This window comes from Cervus elaphus, chromosome 16 (assembly GCF_910594005.1).
Source record: "Cervus elaphus chromosome 16, mCerEla1.1, whole genome shotgun sequence".
NCBI classification, from domain to species: domain Eukaryota; kingdom Metazoa; phylum Chordata; class Mammalia; order Artiodactyla; family Cervidae; genus Cervus; species Cervus elaphus.
Window position 1 is genome coordinate 2,575,378 of NC_057830.1, and position 24,567 is coordinate 2,599,944.

The window sequence follows — 24,567 nt, forward strand, 5'->3', positions numbered from 1 at the left end:
TTTCTAATTCAAATGCTATATTATTAATTTGCCTTCCAGAAAGGTAGATTATGATATATAAGTATTAGGAAAAGAGCAAAGTATTCTCTCAGAAGCGGCTCCTACTCTTTTACTTAGAAAAATCACGTTTGCCCAACAAAATCCCTGGTCATTAGCAGCCAGCCAGTGGTTCTCAAATCAGGTTGTACATTGAACTCATCTGGAGAGCTTTTAGAACTCTGCAGAATTCTGTCCAACCTCACACCCTGCAGGGTCTTCTAATGGTAGCCAGGGCTAAGAACCTTGGATTACCCTTAGCAGACTAACTCCAAGGCCTAATTTGACCTAAATTGACCACTAGTTGCTACTAGTAACAATTTATCATAAATATAATGACTTGCAGGGGCTTCCCAGGGGGCTCAGAGGTAAAGAAAGAATCCACCTGCCAATGCAGGAGATCACCTGCAATGCAGGAGAAGCAGGTTCTATCCCTGGGTTGGGAAGATCCCCTGAAGGAGGAAATGGCAACTCACTCCAGTATTCTTGCTTGAGAAATTCCATGGACAGAGGAGCCTGGCAGGCTGCAGTCCATGGATCTCAAAGAGTTTGACACAGCTGAGCAACTGAGTGCACATGTGTGCGTGCACACACACACACACACACACACACAATGACTTAACGCAATTGTATTATCATTCTGGAAGTCAGAAGTCCTCAAACCAAGGTGTTATTGGGGCCCTCTTCCTTCTGGAGGCTCCAGGGGAGCCTTTTCCAGATTCTAGAGATACCTGCTTTCCTTGGCCTGAGCTTCTCTCCCTCCATCTTCAAAGCCAGCAGCACAGCATCTTTTAGTATCTCCCTCTGACTCAGACCCCTGATTCCACCATCATATCTGCTTCTCTGATTCTCCTGCTTCTTTCCCTTATCAAGACCCCTGTGATCACATTGGACTCACCTGGATATTCAGGAGACTCTCCCTGGCTCGAGAGCCTTACCTTAATCACACTGCAAGTCCCCTTTGCTATTTAAGGTAACAGAGTCACAAGTTTGGGGATTAAGAGATGGACACCTCTGTGGACCATTGTTTTGCTTACCAAGCCACCATCCTAAAACGTTTATGAAAATATGCCTATATACCTTGGTGATCACACAGTGAATCAGGTAGTGGAAGAGTCAGAACTAGAACACAGGCTTCTTCCTTCTTCTTTCTACCACCCCTTAAGACCTCCTGTTCTGTTCTATTTTCTTGATTCTTCCTACTCTCAACAACAGTGATTTCTATGGCTGGTATTTTGCTGTTTATACTTGTTATCACACATGATGCAAAGCATTCAGAATGGGTAACTTAGAAATTCCATGCAGTTATGTCATCGATTAGAGCTGAAAAGGATTTTAGGAACGATATAGTAGTCCCCTTATTTTAGCGGTAAAGAAACTGAGGCGCCAGGAGGTGAAGGACCCTGCCAGGCTCTCACAGTTAGAGGTGGAGCACAACGCCCGGTCCAGTTTCTAAGCCGCCTCCTTCCGGCAGCGTTATCTGAGACCGCCAGCCTTAAGGCACAGCACGCTGTTTCTCAGCTGCTCCACCTCATCTCCCAGCCTTGTCTGTGATCCCAGGCCAGTCCCTCTCCTCTCAGGGTCCCTTCATCAGCTAGGAAAGTCCCGCCTTCCGTCCTGGGCCAGTCTCTGCCCTCTGCTCTCCCTCCACACCCTTCTTCGTTCCCTAAGGTCCTGCTGGGGCCACGCTTCCTCAGGCAGCTCCAATGCTGCCATTCCTGCTTTGGGCACCTCTCTTCCTGCAGACAGGGTGTGATCACTGTCTAAGTCCCTAGCATGTCTTGCGGGGAGGGATGAGCAAATTTGTTCTGGGCAAAGCTAGAATCAGTGTGTGGGACCTACAGGGAGGCACCCCGAGTGAACACAGGAAGGGCTGTGTGGTAGGATAGCTAGACACCTGGAAGGCAGCTTCTGAAGGACTCGGGTAACTGTCAGCAAATCGCCTCACTTCTCCAGGCCTCTTCTGTAAAGCAAGAATACTGGACTACCTGATCCCAAAGCACCTTCCAGTATTTCTACAACGCTGCTATGCTTAAAAAGGGCTCTCATAAAAAAGTTATTAATTTGCATTCCATATTGTTAATATACAAAAGAAAGCAATAGAGATATGGCATTCAGTATTCTATCCTTTGGGTTTTTTGTTTGTCTTTTTTTTTTTTTTTAATAAACTGGGGACAGAATGTTCAAAAAAAAAACCAGGTAGAACATGCTTTTGGCTTTATGATGCTGAAGTTGGGTTGGACAGATTCCAAATGTAACTGTGTAGTACTTATTCATGTGAGAAATTCTTTGCCTTCAAATGCACACTCTCCTGATTTAAGAAAATGCCAGCACAGTTTCTATGTTGAGAGGGTCTCTTTCGTGTATTTAGCTTTTTACAACTTCTCCGTTGTATTCACAAGAAAAGAAAAAAGGATTTCATTTCTCTCCTTCTCTCGGAACAAAATGCCTTTGGGAAGGATTGCTGTCTTTGGCAGCAGGCAAAGGGCTTCTTGAAAGGAAGGTTTCTGTTCCATGGTTGAAACAGTCACCATGGCAACCAGTCATCAAGGCTCCAGAAACTTTTCTTAGACACTCTCCACTCAGGAGGCCCTTTTCCGTCGTGTTGACAGAGTATTTGCATCTGTGAGCCAGAGTTCTCCACTTTTGGTGACACTCATTCATCCAATCACTGGGATGCTGGATGCCGTATTTTCAGTTACACGTTGCCTTATATTTTGTTCCAAATTATTAATCTGGTGAAGAATGGGGTTAAATTTTATAAGCCAGAAAGTTTATACTATTTACATTTTTATGGCAAATATGATATCTCAAACTTCTAACAGGGTCTGCTTTATACATGCTTGATAAGATATGATTGGGGAAAAGAGATTCCTTATCACCTCACTAATTTGAATAATAGCTCCCATTTCACTCATACTTATTTTGAGGGGTGAGATCAGTTCATCTTCCCTCTATGAAGCTGTCTCCCCAGGCTCTTCCTTTAATCCTGGCTCCTCTCCCAAGTTCTACTCTCAAATGTTCAGTTGTCTCTCCCACATCTTGAGGCAAGAATCTAAAACTCAACCTTTGCCGAACACACTCCGATCCAGTCCCTACCCCACCAGCCTTCTCCTCTTTTAGCATTAACTCTGATTAATTGTAGCAACAGGCCTCTCTGCCTCTCAAAACAAAGTCTTGGAATTATAACTTTAAAGCACGTTTATACTTTTTCAGAATCAATTTTACAAATAAGAAAATGAACTCTAGAAAGGGGAAGTAATTTGTAGAACTCTCTCAGCAAAACTGGGATAAAACCCAAGCTTTCTAATTCCCCATTTCAGTATTCTTTCCCCTCACACCAGAGAGGCAAAGACAGAATAAACAGAATTGCCCATGTCACTCCCTCTGCCTGTCTCCTCAGCTTCCCCACGAGCACAATTCCTGGACAAAGTGCAGTCCTTGAAACATTTTTTTTTAATAAAATATCTATTGTGAAAATTTTAGAAAATAGAGAAAAACATGGGAAAGAAAAAAGATAATCTCTTATGAGCTCATCTTCCAGAGAAAGTAGCTGCTCAAGTAGTGTTCCTTCCAGTCTATTTCTGAACATGCTTATAAAGTCTCTTACCAATATACAGTTAATTTTTTTTCTTCAAATATGCTCTGCTAGAGAAAGAATTAGGATGAGAATCAATAGACTTACGAAGCCCTGAGGTGAACTAGTCATGTGACCTTGAACAAATACCTTACTCCCACCCTCAGTCTCCTCAACTAGCTAATTAAGAGATTGGACGGAATAGCCTTTATGATCTCCTCCAACTCCAGAATGGTGGTCCGCCGAGGTTACTGGTCAAGTGAGGACAGGGTTGGGAGAGATGATGCAGAGATCGCTTTAAAATTCAGAGATTATAATACATACATCATAAAGAAGCAAATAATTGGAGACTCGAATTAGAAAGTTAAAGCCTACCAAGGAACAGGCCTTTTCTTCAAGAATCTTATCCATTTACTTGTTCCATGTCCTCATCTCTACCTTATTTCAGCTACAAGCGCGGCAGTGAAGAATCGTCATCTGGGTCCTCCCATGCGGTGATGGATATCTCTCTGCCTACTGGAGTCAGTGCAAACCCAGAAGACTTAAAAGCTGTAAATGTCTTCTCTTAAATATTGTTATGGATACTTGCTTTTATTTACTGCATTATTTTACAAAGCTATTTCCATTCATTCTGTGTCACTTTCTTAGACTCTCCCAGAATATTCTTTTCAAACTGAGAGTCTACCTAAGTTTTTATTTTTCAAAGTGAAACAGGGGCAAGTATTATGCTTGCATGGACAGAATAATGTGAGTGCATGTGATGACATGTTCAGACTTTTTCAAGAGGAGGAGCTGTTCTTCAATGTCTTTAAATAGTGGATTACATCCCCATGACCTCACATTCCATCACTGGGTGAATGCACTCAAACAGAAAGGTCGCGAAGTTAAATCTGAGCTTTTCTCTCTGTACCCTTAGCTTGTGGAAAGGGTGGATCAATTATTAACTGATTACGAAATCAAAGATGGGCATGTTATTCTGCAACTCAACTCGGTAAGTTCCACCTCTCACCATTTTTCATTTTTTATTACTATGTAACAGCTGCTGCCTAAAATATTTTGAGTCTTTTGTCTCTCATGATTTTCTTAATCTTTGAATTTGTCAAACAGATTCCTTCCGATGAGTTCCTTTGTGTTCGATTCCGGATAATTGAACTTTTTGAAGTTGGGTTTCTGAGTCCTGCTACTTTCACAGTGTATGAGTACCACAGACCAGGTAATCAACTCTACTCTAAAATTTCTTCTGAAGACTGCTTTGTATTTATTATGGAATTTGAAGAAAGGCACTTGAGGCCTGCAGATTTTATATATTTTCCTCTCTCAGGGCTCACTCTGCACAAACGTCCCCACTTGGACAAACGACCAGTGGGTGACTCTAAATGAATCACTTCACCTCTCTGGTCCTCAGTCTCTTCCTGTTTAGAATAGGTAAACTGGGCTAGACTGCTCCCACTTAAATTCTTCACCTCAAGTTTATCTTTGGTGTTTACTGTTCCCACTGCATCTCTCCTTTTTAGAGCAGGCCGTTTACCCTACTATTATTTTCAGCCTTCACAGAATCAGCTTCTCCTCCACCTATATTCTCATCACATTTTGCAGAGAGCTCTATCATAGCACTTGTCACGTTGCATCGTTATTATTTGTTTGTGTGTCTTTGTGCACACCCCAGAATATTTTTGTCCTTCTGTCCCGAGTATCTAACCCAGTGTCAGGCACATAACATGTGTCAATAAATGTTGAATGAATGACCTCTGCATTTGATCATTTAGCCACTTCTGATAACTCTCCACCTCTGGAGAGCCCTTTGGTTCACAAGGCAGGAGACTTCACTTTGGACAGTTCTACTTGTTAAAACTCAAAAGTGAACCAACGCTCTGAGACCCATTCAATCTAGTTTCATTCTGAAATCATAGATTATGATACAAGCCTCTCCTTGAAAAAGAACTACACACACACACACACATACACACACACACACATGTGTGTGTTTCTTTTCTCCTCCTGAACAATAGGAAAAAAAAAAACAATGTTTTTCTTCTCTAGCCTCAATAATTACCAATTGTAATTCTTTCAATAGACTCTCATGTACATAATTTATTTCTTCTCATTCATTGAAACACCAAATACTTTCATTCTCAGAAATGAATATGCAAGAGTAAGATTTCAAGCACACAGCGGGGAATATTTTGAGGGTAGAGGGGCCTGTGTTAGGACAGACAGTTCCTAATTTAGCTTTCCTGGGCCTCAGCTACAGAAAGAGGGTTTGGAGTGGGTGACCGAGGAGCCACGGGCGAAATTCATTGATGGGTAAATTGTGTGTTCGCCAAGCCACCTCTTCTAACCACACTTTCATTGCCACAGATAAACAGTGTACCATGTTTTATAGCACATCCTACACCAAGCTTCAGAAAGTCTGTGAAGGAGTGGCATGCAAATGTATCGAAGGTAAGCTTCATTTAATGCGTTCAGGCTGTATTCTTGTTTAAAGCAGCCGCCATAATCTGGGGCTAATCTGGGGGGAGCCGTTTGACAAACTGTCATTTCTCAGAAGAAGAAATGTAATCTCATCTGACGGAAAGCTCATTCCTTGAGCGCTGTAAGGCTACATCTTGACAGCTCCAGAACAACCTGATAGTTCCTCCCGTGTGGAGAAACTCCATCAGGTGGTATATCATCAGAAAGAGAACATGATGTGAAATCCTTACCTTTGACCTGGTCTTTTTAGTGCAATAGGACCATTGCTTAAAAGAACAGAGGCTCTGGAATGAGCCACTATCTCCTCTTTCCTTCCCCTAGTCCTCCCCAGTTAGTGACGTTCTCCATTCAGTCTTCTGCCAATCAAGGCAGCCTTGTTGGCCAAAGAAAAGCCCCAGAACTCAACAATAATCAACTGCCGACTCCATGAGGGTCTGAGTTGATTTTGGTTTTCTTTTGTTTTTCAAAATCCCTAAAATCTACACATTTCTTAGGTACTTATTTCTCCTTCTTACAGCATAAACTGGTCATCAATTTGGTTCCTTCAAGAGATTTTTGATAGCACTCAAAATGGGAAAATGTCCTCCTCTCTTCAATAAAGCATATATATTTCTGAAGAGCTGAGTGTGGAGTGACTACCCATTCTAAGCCCCATGTTCAAGATTTTGGTTTTTTTTTTGTTTTGGTTTTGGTTTAAATACTGTTTCACTTTATGGAAGAGGAGAAAATGGACAGGTCTTAGGAATCTGATATTTGTAAGATTATATTGGATTGTCTCAGGGCAGATAAGAGAAAACTGTGTTTACTCCCAAAGGTTCCTTACGTTAACCTAACTTGTGCTGTCTTTCACAAAATCCAGCTGACTGTGGGCAAATGCAGGCAGAATTGGATCTGACAATCTCTGCAGCTACTAGAAAAGAAACAGCATGTAAACCAGAGATTGCATATGGTAAGTTCGAAAGTTTAATATATAGTTCCATTAAGCATGACATTTTATGAAAACATGATCAGTTAGGAAGATCTACAACTTTACACAGTGATTACACAGATGCAACATTCCATGTGCTCCCTTGAAGGAAAATGTCATCAATTTTCAGCATTAACATGCAAAGTTATTTATCCTTCAGCAAAGAAATATGATTTTCATTAAAAATGATAGGAGTGTGGTGCACACACAGCCAAAACAGTTTATTCCACCAGACCCCATTGAATTAAAAGTGCTAAAACATAGTCAAAGAGAACATTTGAGAAGCCACAGAGGTATATGATTTCACTACTGCATTCTTCTGGTTGATCAAGCAGAAACAGAAACAAAGATGGTTTGGGGGGTCTGAGTGTTTTCCAAAATCCCTCCAAAGACAAGGTAAAAATATCAGTACTAAATGATTTTTAATATATCACCATTGCAGTCCACATTTGGGACTCTCTCCATTTCAAAAGGAGCATCTTCTTCTTGTCCACATCTCAGAGCTAAATCAAATGCCCAAGTAGAGTTGTAGATACAAGTTCCTCATAGAATTAGATCCTTTATTTTCTATCTATAGCTTCTAATGTTTACTTCTGTCTTTTTTAAGAAAAAGAGAATGAACAGATAGTACACGATTTCAAATTTTTCTTGACAATTGGTAGGAGGGTTTTTATAAATAAATAAGTACAGTGCTGTTCACGGAGCCTTTAGCGTTTACCAATTGTTTTCATATATGGTCTCTCACCGGTGTCCCATGAGCCTCCTTGGAGGTAACAGTGAAGAAACTGAGGCTCTGAGAGACTAAATAATTTGCTCAAAGTCATGCAGGAAGTAAGTAATAGAACTAGGATACATTCTGGTCTCTAGTATTATTTCTAGTAGCTAACTCTGAGCTCTATTAATGGAAATAACAGCCATGAGAAGAATCTTGTGTGGCTCATGATCTTTCTTTCCTTCAAATTCATCTTAGGTTTTTAAAAAATGCTAAAAAGTTGCCTAACTCAGCCAAGACCCACTGCAACTTTCAAAATATCTGAGACTTGAAAAGAATTCTATATTGTTTTAACAATTTTACCCTAAAATTTAGATCCAAATTAATTCTTTCCACCATAATAGAACAATTTTAACTCTTAAATATTAAAAAAAATCTATTTTAACACAGAGAGTACATGCAATCAGGATTTAGTTTACCACATTCAAGAAAAAGCTTAGCAGGCTCTTTTGGAGCTACAGGTTAATGATGGAATCACAGAATAGAAACAAAATTAAACAGTTCCTTCACTCCGCCTATGCCTACAGGAGGTTCATTGCCCATATCTACTATAAATAATTAAGAATCCGAAATTTAGGACATTGTTTAAGCCACTAATTTACACAGCCTTTGGTTTTGCCACAGTGAGTTTGTTCATTGAGCTCTATGTCTTGCTAGCTAGCGAGGATCTCAAAAATGAACAAAAAATTTTAGGTCATTCACTTTAACTCCAAAGAAAGCAAAAACAAGAGGATTTTTTCTCAGGTCACAAAGAAGAGACGGACCCCTTCAAGCTGGTCATTTCAGAAGTGAAGTCAAACATACCATAGGTTAAAAGTTGATGCCTGAATGAAGGGAAGACAGGCTTGAGAATGTCTCATCAAATAGCTGCCAATCCAAGCAAAGATGAGTTGGAAAACAGAGTCCTATCAAAAACCAAAGATCAAAACCAATAAAAGTAATTGAGGAATGGAGGCAAGGGAACACGGAGACTCTCATGACAGGTCAGAATGATAGATACAGGACCCCTCTGTGGGCATGCAGAGAAGGAAGAGGCTCTTCATTTTAAAAGATCAGAATCTGAACTTTACATCTAAGGCTTATTTTGTTTGTTTTGTGTGCTTTTTTAAATTTAATATTGCTCTTACTCTAATCAGCCTATTCTATAACAGTGGGCAGAGTGACTCTGTGACTCTCAGCAGAGTGATTCCTTAGAGTCATGACCAGTAGAATCTCACTGGAAGTGCTGGGGAGCCTTCTTGGAAGAAATGAGATTTACCACAAGGTGCCCATAAGAGCTTGCTACACCTCATTTTTGTTTGTTTGACAGACTCCGGCTTCTACTGGACATGGCATTAGCGGTAATAAGCATAAATTATTGTGTGTATGCTTCTTTTTACCAGCTTATAAAGTTGAGATCATAGCTGTCACTGAAGAAAATGCTTTTGTTAAGTACACTGCAACTCTCCTGGATATCTACAAAGCCGGTAAGAATTCATTCACTAGTTCTTTCATTCAACAAATATTTAGTCCTTACTATGTGGCAGGCATTATATTAGACACAAAGGACATAACTTGAATAACAGTCAGAGTTCCTGCCTTCATAAAGTTTATATTCTATTCGAGGAGACACAGTTTTTAAAAAAGGAAATGGACAAAATAAACAATCACAAAGTACTATATTTGAAACAGACATGGAGTTAATAGGGGAAATACCTTCAGAGTGATAACAGATAGCATCTTTTAGGAGATGACATTAAGAGTTAGCTATTCTTAAAGGCGAGAGGAGATGGAATCAGATGGGCAGGAGCTGGGTCGTACCGGGGTTTATAAGGCAAGGTGAGCAATTTGAATTTTATTCTAGAAGTTCAAAGGGTAGCTAATAAATGGTTTTAGGTGGGCAAGAAACATTTTCTGATTTATGATTTTAAAAACCATTCTGGCTTCAATTGAAGGGAGCAAGAGTTGAAAGAGGGAAACCAGTTAGGAGCATCTATGAAGTGCAGAGCCTTGGCTCAAAGGCCATGCGAGTTTTGATAGGATAAATGAGCTTTAGTAACCAATACAATAAAATGAATTCATATGTAAACAGCACATAAAACAACAGTTTAAAATATGTTCCCTTTTATTCCCTAAGTAAGCTAACCTACAAATTTTATAAAATTGCTTGTCAAATGATATAAATGGTAAAATGAATGATTCATTAAATCATATTTAATTCCAAATAAGTTTTTGTTGGTTTGTTTTGTTTTATTTAGAAATTGTCGGTGTTATTTTGTTTGACTCACTGTAGGGGGCCTCTGTTTGAGCTTTGATTTGACAACAAGGAACCACATCGAATTTTTCCAGTTATGTCTCTATTGAATTGATAATCATTACATGACATCTAGCCTCAAAAAGTAATTTCTTCTAATAGCAACAGTATTGTGCAAAGTACTGAACACTTTCTCAGTTTCTGCTAAGCCAGCAGTAATTACATTCAAATGTTTCTAGTCTTTATGATACCATCTAATATTTTCATGTATTTAATATATATCTATTATCAGCTAAATTATAAAAACAATTTATTGAAATGTCATATTTTTCTAATTTTCTTAATTTTTATTCCCCCTCAGAGTTTTACAAACATAATTGACAAAGTTTCAGAATTCACGTTTTAAAAAACTTAAAAATTCATCTACTTTTGCTTTCATCACCAAAAGCAAAAACACTTACACACAGTTAGCTTTTCTGTTGATATTTTATTTTGTTCTATATCAAATGCATACCATTCTTCACTTTGTAACAACTCTTGCTTCATTTTCATATTTCCTTTACTTATTTTTATATGATCAGTTTTACCATTTATTCATTAATCTTTCAGCTTATTAAAGCTGAAATATTTTTTCTTGAATATCTAAAGGTAATATTGACATAACTACTAGAATATCATACACAAATCACTAAAAAGTATATATATATGTATGTATATATACACTTTCTAAATACTTACTTCTGTGTCTGTGAAAGTGAATCTATCAGGTGATGTGATTTATAAACTACCTTTGCAGTTTTAGCACTATTGGCTGCCTTTCAACGTGCCAATATTTTTCCCACTTTTATTATTGCAATTTTTGAGGTCTCCAGACTACTTCTTTATTCTGTCTAGTGTGTATTAGGTGTGTGGTTGTGAATATCAAATTTATGAAAACAGTATTTAAAGTGACCCTTGTTTGTCTTGTGTCTTGGTTGCGTCATCCGGAGACACTTGGCTCAGAAGGCACCAAACTGAAACAGCTGTAAATCTCGGTTTTTACTAAAGCCCCAGATTTCTCCCTGACGTCACACTGTGCCAATAAGGAGTCCGTGTAACTATTCCTCATTGACACCTTTGTTCTCAGTTTGATACGTGGTCCTTCCTGTGCCTTGACTTCAACAAAACCCACCGAGCCATCGTCAGAGTCTCTAATGTTTCATTTTAAGTTATTCAAAACATGTTTTATATTAAATAGTTGATTTTCTAGATGATTGAAATTTTATTACCTCGTTTATATTTCTCAAAAGCTGTGTTCTCCTTTCAGCAGGTATAAATTTTGCTGTAAGTAGGACCGTAAATCTAAGTTGTGGCACTTCGCTTTCACTTTTTTTTTTCTTTTGAAATGCTATCAAGTATTTCAAATCTGAAAATGTTTATTTTTAACCATACACTAGACTTTAAAATTCTAATAATACTTTCCAAATTTTTCTTTGCTTGATCAACACTCTGACAACATTTTTTTCTGACTTTTATTATTTCAAATGTTTCACTGTGTGAAGTTGATTTGTGATTTTTCCCCATTGATGATCACAAGTGTTCTTTATTTATAACATGATTGCCATTTTGACAAAATAGGTAAGCACTCTTAGCACTTTGATCTTTTCACAACCCAATTTTCAAGCACTTTTGCATCCAACATACATATCATAAGCAATAAGACATTCCTATTTTTACCAAAATAATCAAGTGCTTTTCATTCCAGAAATACAAATTACTTATTTTGTATCCATTATTGCCTAGTATCAAAAGATAATCCAGACTGTTCTGAACTTTGTGCAGAATCAGATGATTCCCAAGCTGTAGTTCTTTATTGCCATCATTTCTTCTCTGTTCTGTCCATTCAGAAGACTCATGTTTATGATATTTAAAAGGAAATGTTAAGAAAGTTTTGCATACTTTGTTACCTCTTCGTTCTGGCTCTTCATTTTTAACATATATAGATTTTTAATTTATGTAAAATATCAAAACACCACACATTTACCACTTACACAAGAAGTGCTGCTAAAAATAAGCCATAATAAAAACTAAACTATTTAGAATCAAGGGCAACTATGTAGTTCAAGGATAATGATGCTGTTATCCTGTGACTGGTGTTTCTCCTAAAATACAGGTGAGGATATAAATGAAAAAAAGATGAGTGATTGTTGAAACTGAGGTTAATTATTCTCCCTTCTGAATATGTTTGACATTTTCCATAACAAAAGATTTTTAAAAATAATAAGACCCCCCCCCGCCCCCCCGCTGACATGACATGGGGCTGACTTGGCAAAGAGTGCTGGGAAGGTTTTTTGAATGTTGCTGCAACAGGAAGTCACGTATGAATGGTCACCAGCAGAGCCTAAGCACATTAGCTTGAACTAACGTGGATGCAATGTAATTTATTTTACTAATTAAAGTTTACCACTCATGCAGTTACTATTATGTGCTATTTAGCAACAGTTTCAGAAGTTTTTCAGGATTTAATAATTAGGATGACTCAGCCAGAGTTTCAGAAAAGGCAGTGGCAGACCACTCCAGTACTCTTGCCTGGAAAATCCCATGGACAGAGGAACCTGGTGGGCTACAGTCCATGGGGTGGCTAAGAGTTGGACATGACTGAGCGACTTCACTTTCACGCCTTGGAGAAGGAAATAGCAACCCACTCCAGTGTTCTTGCCTGGAGAATCCCAGGGACAGAGGAGCCTGGTGGGCTGCCGTCTATGGGGTCGCACAGAGTCGGACACGACTGAAGCGACTTAGCATCAGCCAGAGTTTAATAACTGGATACCAGTCCTGAATATATAGCAATGAATGCCCTGTCCTGGTCTCAAGAAGTTTCCAGCCTAGCAGAGGAGTCAGGCATGTGGAGGGAAACATTATGATAGAAATTCAAGTGTAATGGGAATAAGGAGAAAACACATACTTAGGACAAAGAGCACCAGGGAATGTTTACTGAACACTGGGAGAATTGAAGATGTATTTAAAGATGGGTGAAAGAAGGAAAGTGAAAATCGCTCGGTCGTGTCTGACTTTCTGCGACCCCATGGAATAGTTTATGGAGTTCTCCAGGCCAGAATACTGGAGTGGGTAGCTGTTCCCTTCTCCAGGGGATCTTCTCAACCCAGGGATCGAACCCAGGTCTCCCACATTGCAGGCGGATTCCTTACCAGCTGAGCCACCAGGGAAGCCCCTCAACTCAGGTTCTGTTAACTCCTGGTTCTAATGAAAAGCACTTAAATAGTGCTTACTGTGTTCCAAGCACTTTTCATGTTTTAACCCACTTAACCTCACAGCAGTTCTGCAGGGTAGGTTTTACTGTGATGCCCATTTTGGGGATGAAGGATCTGAGCCTCATTTGTTCAGGCACACAGCTAGGAAGTGGCAGAGCTGGGGTTTAGCCTGGGGAGCCTGATCCCAGAGTCTGAAGTCTTAACCACAGGGACAGTGCCAATAGCCATTAGCCTGTCGATGGAAATTTACACTGAATAATAAATAGCCATGAGGAACTACAATGCTCAAAAGAGTTGAAAACTGTGACATGTGATAACCTTGCTTGTGTGTCTCTCAGGAGAAGCTGCTGCCGAGAGAGACTCTGAAATTACCTTCATTAAAAAGACAACCTGCTCCAACGCCAACCTGGAGAAAAGAAAACAGTACTTAATTATGGGTAAAGAGGCCCTGCAGATAAAACACAATTTCCGTCTCAAGTAAGTCACCAGTATTTTGGAGTCTCTGATCTTCCATCCAAAACTGAGTGCAATTTATTCTTAAACCCACTATGTGTTTCTTTCGTGCCCTGCTGTTAACCCACAAACCATTAGGAGCAGACACGAAATAATGTGAGCTTAAAACAAAGCACTCCTCAAAACCAGCAGGGCAGCTGAGGTCTCGCTGAGGATAAACCCGCTGAGTGCCCAGGTCTGACGGCTGATTTGCGGGCTCATCAACTCCCCCGTTACCGCATCTGCTCTCTCAGACGGCTCTGTTTGTAAGAGGACAGTGTTTGGATACACGTCTTATTATCTGTCTGTTTAAAAATAGACATTGAAACAGATGTTCCTGCCTTTAACCATGGGAGCCCCGAGCAGCTCATGATCTCCAGGGTTTGTGGACCTTCCCAGGGAAAGGCCAGTTCAGAGGAGCTTGGCCAGCAGCCTGACCCCTGGGCACCTGAGCAGCTTGGCTCAATTGAATTCAGCTCTTCTCTCTCTCTGGCTACCAACACAAGTGATTCATTTGCATTATTCCTTGGCAGGTACATCTACCCATTAGATTCCTCAACCTGGATTGAATATTGGCCTACAGACTCCAGGTGTCCATCATGCCAAAGATTTTTGAAGAATCTAGATGAGTTTGCTGAAGACATCTTTTTAAACGGCTGTGAAAGCGCCTGAAGGTCAGCGGCATCCAGTTTGCACTATGGACCCTGTTGTTGAAGTTTCTGCCTTTTTTTTTTTCAACGTTCACAGCTGGTCTTATTTGGAAAGTTCACTCTACTTAGAATGGGGGACACTTGCTTTTATTAGAGAACAATTTAAGAGCAGTAACTCTCTGAAATGGCATGTCCTTCGGGGGCCTGGAGACAGACGCTCATTCCAAGGTTACTGGACACCAGAAGTAATAAATTGAAACCCTCCTGAAACCTACTGCTCAGGAATGCTTGCTGGGGACAAAGAATAGCCCCACTGAAATGTAGTATCTTACAAAAACACGGCCTTGCTTGAAAGAAAATACCACGGAACAGAAAACCGATCATTAAAGCCTGACTTTGCTTTCAAAATGTGCGAAAAAGAGTGTTATTTTATGCTAGGTCAGCTGCAACCACACAAAGACAGGCAAATTGAGAAAGGTGGAGAAAGCCGCCCGGGAAGCCCTGAGCAACCTGAGAAGGAGGAGCCGCCTCCTTTCCTGTTGGCTCTCTGGACCCCCACGCGGATCCTCTACTCCCCTCCCCGCCCTCCCAGCACCTACTCATTTCCCCTGGAACATGGTCTCCTGGAAGGCAGGCTCCAGGGCGGCCACCTGGTGAAGAGAAACCTAATGGAAATCCAGACACCTTTGCTGCACTCTAACCAGGTCTCTGAGCCCCCCTTCAGGATTTATCAATGAGGATTTCTAACAGCAGGCTCGTGGGTAAATGATATTCTGCAGCACTTTAGATCTTATGGAAGAGTTCTCAAATTTATTCCCATTTAATGTCTCCAGAATCTCGTGGAGTACGGGAATTATTATTACCCCCACTCCATGAAGACTTGGAGGCCGAGGACCCAAAGGGCTTTGAGGATGAGGAAATTGAGGCGATTCGCCCAGCCTAGTAAGGGGCAGAGTGGGAGACCAAACCCCAAGGCTTGCTCACAGTCTGAACACCTCCCTCTTCCACCTCACTGCCCCGTCCCATTGCTTGTCAGGTTTGATTTCCTAAGCCCAAGGCAGGATGTAGGTGGAGTGTCTTCCTTGTTTAACCAGCCCCGCTGAAATGTCACAAGGAAACACAAACCCTGGGTGAAACGGCAAAGGTGACTAAAATGCATTCCTTTTTTGAGAAATCTGCATCTTACCGGTTAGCCTTGTGAAGCTACACAAGGCCTTGCACTGTGCCTCATAAGTTAAACTAAGATTTTCCAGCTTCAAGGAACTAAGGATTTATTTTCATTAATGTCAGAGCTCACGTTGAAGGCACTCCCTTGGCAAAAACAACCCTTGTGCCCAATATGCCCAAACTCGCTGCCAACGAGGGGTGAGGGGCCCCCCCAGAGCAGGTCTGCGGTGCCTCCAGGCACCCTCTTGCTGAAGGCCGGGCGGGCAGGACCTCTGCAGCAGCCCCCTCCCCGAGGCCCCGCCGTCTCTGCCTTCTCCTTGAGCATGGTTTCAAGGAGACCGGCTACAGCAGCCTAATTAACTCGCAAAGCAACTGAACTTCCAAACTTCAAAGCAGGCCTTTGTGAGGGAGCCTGGCTCCACTGAAAAGCCCACCCTCCCGTCTTCAGCAAACTCCTAAGGACTTAAGCATACTTCCTTAGCGAGGCGTTTGCGGCCCTGCCCACAGCGGGGCCCCTGCTCAGCCCCCTGCTCCTCGCCTAAGGCACTTGCCATTGTTTGCTTACTTGTGTACAGCTGTTTGGAGTGCGGCTTCCGGGCTTCACCGGCAGCTCCGTGTGGGCAGAGCAGGGTCCCCTCTCTACTGCGGTCTCCTGTGCCTGGCTTCACGCCGAACACATCCTAGGGACTCAGCAAGTGTTGGCGGATTCTAACTCAGGCAAGGGTTTGGGACAAGCCTCTTCATCTTTCTGATGGCCTGTGAATCAAGGGAGTCGAACACCTTAATGCCTCTTTTATCTAGAGCCCCCAGAAGAAATGTTATAATCTTTCGTTATGAAACGGAAAGCAAGCCTACATGGCATGTGAGCATCCACATGTCAGGTATGTATTTCTGCCCGTAAATGTAACGGGAGCTCAGAGAAGGGAATGAGTAGATGAGCTGGAGGAGCTTCCAGAGGCTTTCTGGAGGACTTTTGGAAAGGTAGAGAGAGGCATAGTGGGTTAGAAGCTGGTAAGAGGTATGCCGCTGTTTTGCTGCTACGTCAATGTTCGACTCTTTGCAACCCCATGGACTGCGGCTCGCCAGGCTTCTCCGTCTGTGGGATTTCCCAGGCAAGAATTCCCCGGTGGCTCAGCAGATAGAATCCACCTGCAATGCAGGAGACACAGGAGATGTGAGTTTGATCCCTGGGTCGGGAAGATTCCCTGGAGAAGGAAATGGCAACCCACTCCAGTATTCTTGCCTGGAAAATTCCACAAACGGAGGAGCCTGAAGGTCTACAGTCCATGGGGTCACTAAGAGTCAGACAAGTGAGCGCGCAGCACAGGGAGAAGTGGGGGGATCTTTCTGGTTAAAGGAAAAAGCATAAGGCAGTTTTCCACTAGGGGTAAGCAAGACAATCTAGCTGGTAAATAGCTATCTGCTTCTTTTAACATGTGTTAGAAAAAAATATACAACTAGCACATCAAAGCCATGATATAAAATTTTCTTTGAAAATAAATGTATTTGTCAAAAAGTCTATTTAAGGAAGAGTTTTTAAGTAAATAAAAGTCTAGGTTGTTCCTAGGGCAAAACTCATGAGGTTGGCATGCACACACTTGAAGTTTAGGAAACCCTGTCTTAAGAAAATATGTGGAATTGACAACCCGCCAAGCTTAAAGCGGGCAGCCTGACTCCTGATTTCTCAGGGAGGGATCTAAGCCAAAGTCATGCTCAGTTTTACTTTCCAGCCCTTGTGATGCTAATTTATTTAGCAACATCCAGAAAAATATGTACTGACTGGTCATCGAAGGTTGGGCCCAGTCCTGGGCGCTTGGTCCCTAGATCCTTGCCCTTGTGGAACTTGGATCCCAGCGAGAGGGGGTGCATGGTAAATAACAGTCAATAATGAGGGGACTGACTTTGAATATCAGCAGGCGATAAAAGAGCTGTGAGAAAAAGAAAAAGCAGAGTAAAGGAGGCTGGAGTGGTAGAGAGAGGGACTGCATCTGAGCAGCATAGTCGGGTCAGGGTGGGCTTCGGTGAGCAGTGAGACCCAAGCGAGGTGAAAGAGGGGGGCCACGTGCTGACCTGAAGCCCGAGTTCCAGGCAGAGGGGACAGGCCCGAGCTGAAGGCAGGCGCTCGCCCGGCGTGCTCCGGGAAGAGCAGGGAGGCCGGTGTAAGGCTGGTGGAGCTGAAGTCATAGAGGTCCCAGGGACAAGAGCACACTGGTCACGGATGGGGTGCTCATCTTACTCAGAGGGAAAGGTTTGGAGCAGCGCAATGACATGGTCTGTCTTATCTGTTAGAAGGACGATGGTAACTGCTGCATTGAAAGTGAGGCAATGGTACAAATAGACCAGTTAGGCTACTGCTGAAAACCAGGCAGAAGCTGATAGTGATTAAACAGAGTTGAGTTTCCAGAGCTTCTCAGTCAAAGGATGTTAGAGAGAGTTTGTTATAGGATCTGGGCTTGTGATGGGATTATTTGGGGAGGGTTCAGGGAAGTGGGGGCTTCCCTGGTAGCTCAGAGGTTAAAGCATCTGCCTGCAATGCGGGAGACCTGGGTTCAATCCCTGGGTCGGGAAGATTCCCTGGAGAAGGAAATGGCAACCCACCCCAGTATTCTTGCCTGGAGAATCCCATGGATGGAGGAGCCTGGTGGGCTACAGTCCACGGGGTCGCAAAGAGTCAGAAACGACTGAGCGACTTCACTTCACTTCAGGGAAGTGGACTTTGCCCTGGGTTGGATGCGGTCAGGAAGCAGGGGTAATCCTATGATTGGGGGTACTAGTTGTTATCTAATTAGGAGGAAAAAAAGGAGCAGTCACTTATATCAGACGGGAAAGGGGGATATTTGGTCACTTTTTGTGATTTGGATTACGTACTTGTTTTATTCTCTGCTCAAACATGATTAAGGAGCAGTCTTTTTTTTTTTTTTTTGGTCAAGATCCATCTGGTCTGATGCTGATGTTCTGTGACATCAGACTCCGAGAACGCCACAGCCTGGCTCTGAGAACCAGGCCAGGTCCAAGGGACACCAAGGCACGGCTGTTGGGGCGGCTCTTCCCTTTCAGACCCTTCCTCCTGGAAGATGCATACGTGGGACTTCCCTGGCAGTCCAGTGGGTGGGACCCCACCTTCCACTGCAGGGGGCGTGGGTTTGATCCCTGGGCTGGGAACTGAGATCGCGCATGCTGCAAGGTACAGCCAAAAAAAATTTCTTTAAAAGTCATATGTGCGCACAGTATGACATTTGTGCACATACAAATTCGCGTGCTATTTCAGAGGCCCCATGCAAGTCCATGCATTGACCTCATGACTGAAAACCCCTGTCTCAGAGCTGGGAATTTAGCAGCCAAATCTGGAAGGTTCTCAGAGATACAAAGCAACTCTGCATCCTAGGGTTTTCCTAGTCCTGAAATCAGATGGATTCTGCGGGTTTAATGTGATGTATCTTGTCACCAGGGGCCTGATCTTTAACTTTGACTTGAGATTCAATTATCCCTTTATGCCTCTGACTCAGAAAGAAAGGAAGTTAGGAGGAAGAAAGGGAAAAATGAAGCAGAGAGGGTGGCGGGTAGGAAGAGATGAGAGGGAAAGGGACAGGGTTTTGTTTAAGGACAAGAGGATAAGATGAGAGCTCCATTTCTAAGAACCTTCTGGATCCTTCTCAGCTGGCACTGTCCCCACCCTGACAGACATGTTGGCAGAAGCTGGTCTGTTCCTTGGAGCTTGGGGTCCACTCCTTCACTCTTTCCACCATTATAATCAGATGTGTGGTATATTGCGTACACCATCGTGAGTTATATAATCCTAAAGTGTCCGAACCAGGAAGGACCTAGAGCTTACCTCATCCACTTCCTTCATTTTCACCTGGGAAAGCAGGCCCGGAAGGGCAGCTGCCGGTGGTTACAGCGCTGCTCCATGCAAGGTCTGGGGCACAACCCCAAGGCCTCTGACTCTGTGCTCAGGGTTCTTCCCACCATGCAGATGCCTGGAGGTTACAGAGAAACCGAGATGGGCTCTCTGTAAAGAAGCCTTTTCTTGGAGCCAGAGCCATTCAGAGATAACCTAGGCTCTCCAGGGGGGACCAGGGGCCCCATCAGTTCTGCCGTCCAGGGATGCTGCAGACACATTCAAAGTAGGAGGCTGGCCCCAGTGATGTCCAATGTCCCTGCGGCTCCGAGAGACTGTTAATAGAAAGGAAAACATCTGTTTTCCTTCCTTAAGCCTCCATGTTCACATCTGAAAACAATTCCCCCTCCAGAGGATTTCTGTGAGACTTAAGTGAGATAACACAGATCTTGCACATAGAGTGATGAGCGCAGAGCCTGGCACAATCAGTGTGATTTGCAGTTGTTAATAACACAGCCCTGGCACACGACAAGGGATGAACTCAACCAAGCTCTTGCCTGGCATCATGCTGATTGCGTTTCGGGGAGTAGCCTCTCAACATCTCACACCCATCGTGTGAGGACTGTCATCATCTTTTCTTTGGGAAGGAAGCAGCTGAGGCCCCAGGAGGCTGAGTAATTTGCACCAGGTCTGATACCTTTACGAGTGGTAGGGCCCCGACTCAAATGTGCATCTTTTGGGCTCCGGGGACCCTGCTTCTAGCCTCTGAGCTGACTGCGTTTTCCCACACAGGAGGGGCGAGCAGCGTGGTCACTGTGTAATCCTGGCGAAGCTTCTGCCTCCCTGGGCCTCAGCGATGTGTGTTCATTGGAGGCGCTAAGCCGCGCCTGTGCTGGGACCACAGGTGAGGCCGAGTGAGGCAGGTGAGGACTCTGGGTTCAGGGTCCTGGGGCAGTGGGAACACTGGCGTTTCTGTAGAAAAATGAAGGAGGGTTTCACCAGAGATAAACATCAGAGCTCTGTAAAACGTATCCTGGAATCAGCTTCCACGTGGATAGAACACAACTGACAGAACTCTGAATTGACAGGTCTTTCTATGTCGCCTCAAGGATTTCAATTTGCCAATAGAGTTGCCGTTTTTTCCTTTGTGAGCTTCCTACACAGAATCATAAAGTTCTAAAGTTAAAGCCTCCCTAGAGACCATCTAATCAAGCTCTCCCCATTTCACAGAGGAGGAAACAACCCAGGAAAGAGCAGGGACTCTCCCGGGGTCCCACAAGGGAATCCGGGCTGGACCAGAGCGCCAGGCTCCGCTTCCCCTTACTAGCACCCGCGGTCTGTTCCCACCGGCTGGGCCGGAGGGGCAGGCGGGCAGAGACCAGAGCCAGGGGCTGGGGTCCAGGGCTCACATCGCTAGCAGATGAGACGAGAGGAAACAGAACTGTCCTGGAAAGAGTGATTTTCATTTGGCTGGCATCGTGTGTGTCTACATGTGTGTGTGTGTGTGTTTTGGCGTTGCTGGGGGTGGGTGGAAAGGGGGGTTGACGCTGACTAAGACAAGGAAATCGGAGCTAAGGAAAGAATTATATGGCTTAATAAACTTTTTTCCAAACAGAATCTTTAGGAAATTAGAGTCAGGACTGAACCCTCATTTCTGAGAACAGGGAAAGGAGATGTGGCCAGGGTAGGAGAAAGCAGAGAGAAGGTGTCCTGGATGGCCTGGGGCGGGGTTGGTGGTCATTTCTGCTCCTCCTGCCAGCTCCCACCAACTCTAAAGGCAGAGGCCCAACTGTGGCTTGCTCAGTAATTAGATGCTGGGTGTGGAGATTACAGCGGCCTCTCTGACTGGGCTTCCCAGGTGGCGCTAGTGGTAAAGAAACTGCCTGCCAATGCAGGAGACATAAGAGACGTGGGTTTGATCCCTGGGTCGGGAAGAGCCTCTGGAGGCGGGCATGGCAACCCACTCCAGTATTCTTGCCTGGACAATCCCACAGACAGAGGAGCCTGGCGGGTCCGTCCATAGGGTCGTGAAGAGTCGGACACGGCTGAAGCAGCTTAGCATGTTCCATGTGACTGCAGTGTGTGTGTGTGTAAGAGACGGACACAGAGAAAGAAGCAGTCACCACGGCTGTGGTCTCTAAGTCACATAGCTTTCTGTGCCTCTGTTCTCTGCTTTGGAAACGAGGCAGTCATTTCAGCCAGCCCAACGTACAGGGCTGTTGCAGGATGAAATTGGATCAAACACGTGAGAGAACTTTTAAGCTGTAGGATTTTGAACAAATATGGTAACGGCATCAATAATCAAAAGCATCTTTGTGCACAGATACCACAGGCAGAGACTGCCTGGTGAGAGTTTAAAAGACTCAGAGAGGGTCTGCTCTCTTCATCGCCCCCAGGGCGTCAGATTTCGCTGTTAGAGCTTCATTCCTTTGGCTCTGCAGGCTGGCAGTCTTAGAGCAGGGTTTTCAAAGTGCTGAAACACATGTTCTCAGGCCCCACCTCAGACCGACTGAATCAGAAACCCTAGAAGGGAGTACCGAAATCTATACCTTAAACATTTTCAGGAAAATATCATAGGTACATTACAATTAAAGAAGTATTGTTCTAGAGCTTGTGAGAATGCAGAATCTAATTTTGTGGGTCTGGGGTGGCCGGAGACTCTGCATCTCCCAGGTGATGCCTGTGGTGCTGGTTCTTGGACCTAACAAGGTTCCAGATTGCTCCATAAAGTCAGGGATTCCCACATGAACGTAAGCAACTGTTTATCAACCAGCACTTTAGTTGAGAACCATTGTGCCCAAGGCCTTGCAGAAAACTCTGAGGGATTCTGGGGACAAGAGAAACACAGAGCTTCAAAGAGAAACAGGTCTTGAGAAAAAAGAGGAGGTAGGAGGTGCTAAAAGAAAACTAAGTCGCCTTTGTAGAATGTGGCTGGAGGAGGTCTGGGCGTCAATTAATCCTTCTACTCGCCAAGAGCCTACTGTGTTAGGCACTGTGATACGTTCGTCACATTCCTCAGCTGAATGAATCCACAGACAACCCCGTGAGATTGGCACAGAGGAATAAACCGAAGAAAAAGAGGTTAAATAACGCCCGAGTAAGTGGTGGAGCAGGGATTGAGAACACAGGCAGGCTGACTCATGAGCACTCATTCTGCCTCAAATTTGGTCTCTGCCCTCAGGAAGCTCACAGTCCCCTGAGGAACCTGGGCGAGGATTGATGATGGCCCACGCCTGGACGATGCCCCGTCTGGCCCTGTATTTCGAGAACCTTACATACAACTGCTACTTTAGCTCTTGTAGCCACTGTTCGAGACCAGGCAAGGCACAAACACGCGGGCCTGGCTGCGCGTGAAAGTGCCCGAGCCAGGCCTCTGTGCTCCTGCGGGCGGGTGCATAGCAGAGGGACTCGTATCTCCCGGTGATCAGTGTCCCGAGCAGGAAAGCTCCGGCCCAGGAAGAGCCCAGGCAAGGGGCCTCCAGAACCGAGTCCGAGCCCCACTCTGTCCTCAGCTTCTCACCCCTCCCAGCGTCCCAGGCCTGCCTCCAGGATGGCCTCGCTGTGCTGGAGGGCAGGGGCACCTACCACCCTCCGCGGCTCCTGCCCCAGACCCACGTTCACACAGCGGAAAGCCCTGCCTGCCCCAGGCAGGCCTGCAAGGGCCAGGCGGTCACCCCTGCAGACAGGCGCTGGGGAGGGGCCGGCTGCCGGGTTGATCACTGCTGCTGCGGCCGCCGAAGGCCCCGACCCCAGCTCCAACCTGCCCCCACCCCCACTTCTAGCACATGCTCTCCGTCCCTCCCCCGCATGCCAGAGATCACTGCCTTGGCACTGGGGATTCAGAAGGATGCCTAACAAATGAACACTGACCCAACATCTTGGCAAACCTATTTGATGATACATTCCAAGATCCAAGATATGTTTACATCCCTTGATCCAGTAATCTTCCTCCTGCTGGATTATTTATATAAATTCCCAAAAGTAGGGGGAGAAAAAAGTTCATACACAAAGATCTTCTATGCAGGATTATTTATTCAGTAAATATTTATGGAGTTATTTCTATGTGCCAGACACAGTTCTAGATGGTGTAATCAAGATAAACAAGGTTCCTGCTTTCCTAGGGATTCTGGGGAGAAGGACAATAAATACCCACATAAATGAGAAAAATAATCTATTTACTAAATTCTCTGCAGGGAATTAAAGGTCAGCAACGGAGAAAAACCGAGTGACTGCTCTCGATGGGGTGGTCGGGGTTCTCTCTCGTTGTCACTGTCCAGTCACTAAGTTGTGTCCGACCCTTTGCGACCCCACAGACTGCAGCAAGCCAGCTTCCCTGTCCTTCACCATCTCCCAGAGTTTGCTCAAACTCATGTCCATCAAGTCAGTGATGCCATCCAAACATCTCATCCTCTGTCGCCCTCTTCTCCTCCTCTGTCGCCCTCTTCTCCTCCTGCCCTCAATCTTTCCCAGCATCAGGGTCTTTTCCAATGAGTCCGTTCTTCACATCAGGTGGCCAAAGGATTGGAGCTTCAGCTTCAGCAGCAGTCCTTTGAGTGAATATTCAGGGTTGATTTTCTTTTGGATGGACTGGTTTGATGATGGGGTGGTCGGGGAAGTTCTCTTAGAGGTCACTAAATAAGATGACGTTTAAGCTGAGATTCTCAGACAAGAAGGGGCAGTCACACAGACCTAGAGGAGATCATTCCAGAAAGGAGGCCAGTGATCCAGGGAACTGCAAGCAGGCTTCTGTGGCTGGATCAAAGCAAGCAAGTGATGGGAAATGAGGTCGGAGGATGGGAGGGACCAGATCAATAGGATTTTGTAAGCATGAGTGAGGTGTTCGGATTTGATTCAGCAGAGAGAATGAAGCAAAGCAGATAAGACCACATTACAGATAAAAAGGGGGCAGGGAGGGAGCCCAGCTCAGAGCGATTGCAGCTGTCTTGGCAAGAAGTGAAAGCAGCTCCAACTAGAATGGTGGAAGTGAAGAGACGAGGATGGATCTGAGATATTTTTGGAGCTAGGGCACAAAGAGTTTGCTGAAGGAGTTGGGACGGGGGTGGTGGAAGCAGAGGACTCGAGGTTTACTCAGGGATTCTTGGCTTGAGCTGC

The 24,567-nt window shown here is 44.2% G+C and overlaps 1 protein-coding gene across 1 annotated transcript in view; it reads left to right on the plus strand.

Annotated features, from left to right (window-relative positions):
* Positions 1-14,858, plus strand: part of LOC122672998 (complement C5-like) — an 86,922-nt gene extending 72,064 nt beyond the window's left edge. Inside the window, exons 34-41 of the mRNA XM_043870523.1 lie at positions 4,062-4,164; positions 4,530-4,604; positions 4,721-4,826; positions 5,972-6,055; positions 6,945-7,034; positions 9,207-9,290; positions 13,647-13,785; positions 14,334-14,858. Coding sequence (XP_043726458.1) covers positions 4,062-4,164; positions 4,530-4,604; positions 4,721-4,826; positions 5,972-6,055; positions 6,945-7,034; positions 9,207-9,290; positions 13,647-13,785; positions 14,334-14,472 — 820 coding nt within the window. The 3' untranslated portion in view covers positions 14,473-14,858. The remainder of the gene's footprint in view (positions 1-4,061; positions 4,165-4,529; positions 4,605-4,720; positions 4,827-5,971; positions 6,056-6,944; positions 7,035-9,206; positions 9,291-13,646; positions 13,786-14,333) is intronic.
* The last annotated feature ends 9,709 nt before the right edge of the window (positions 14,859-24,567 follow it).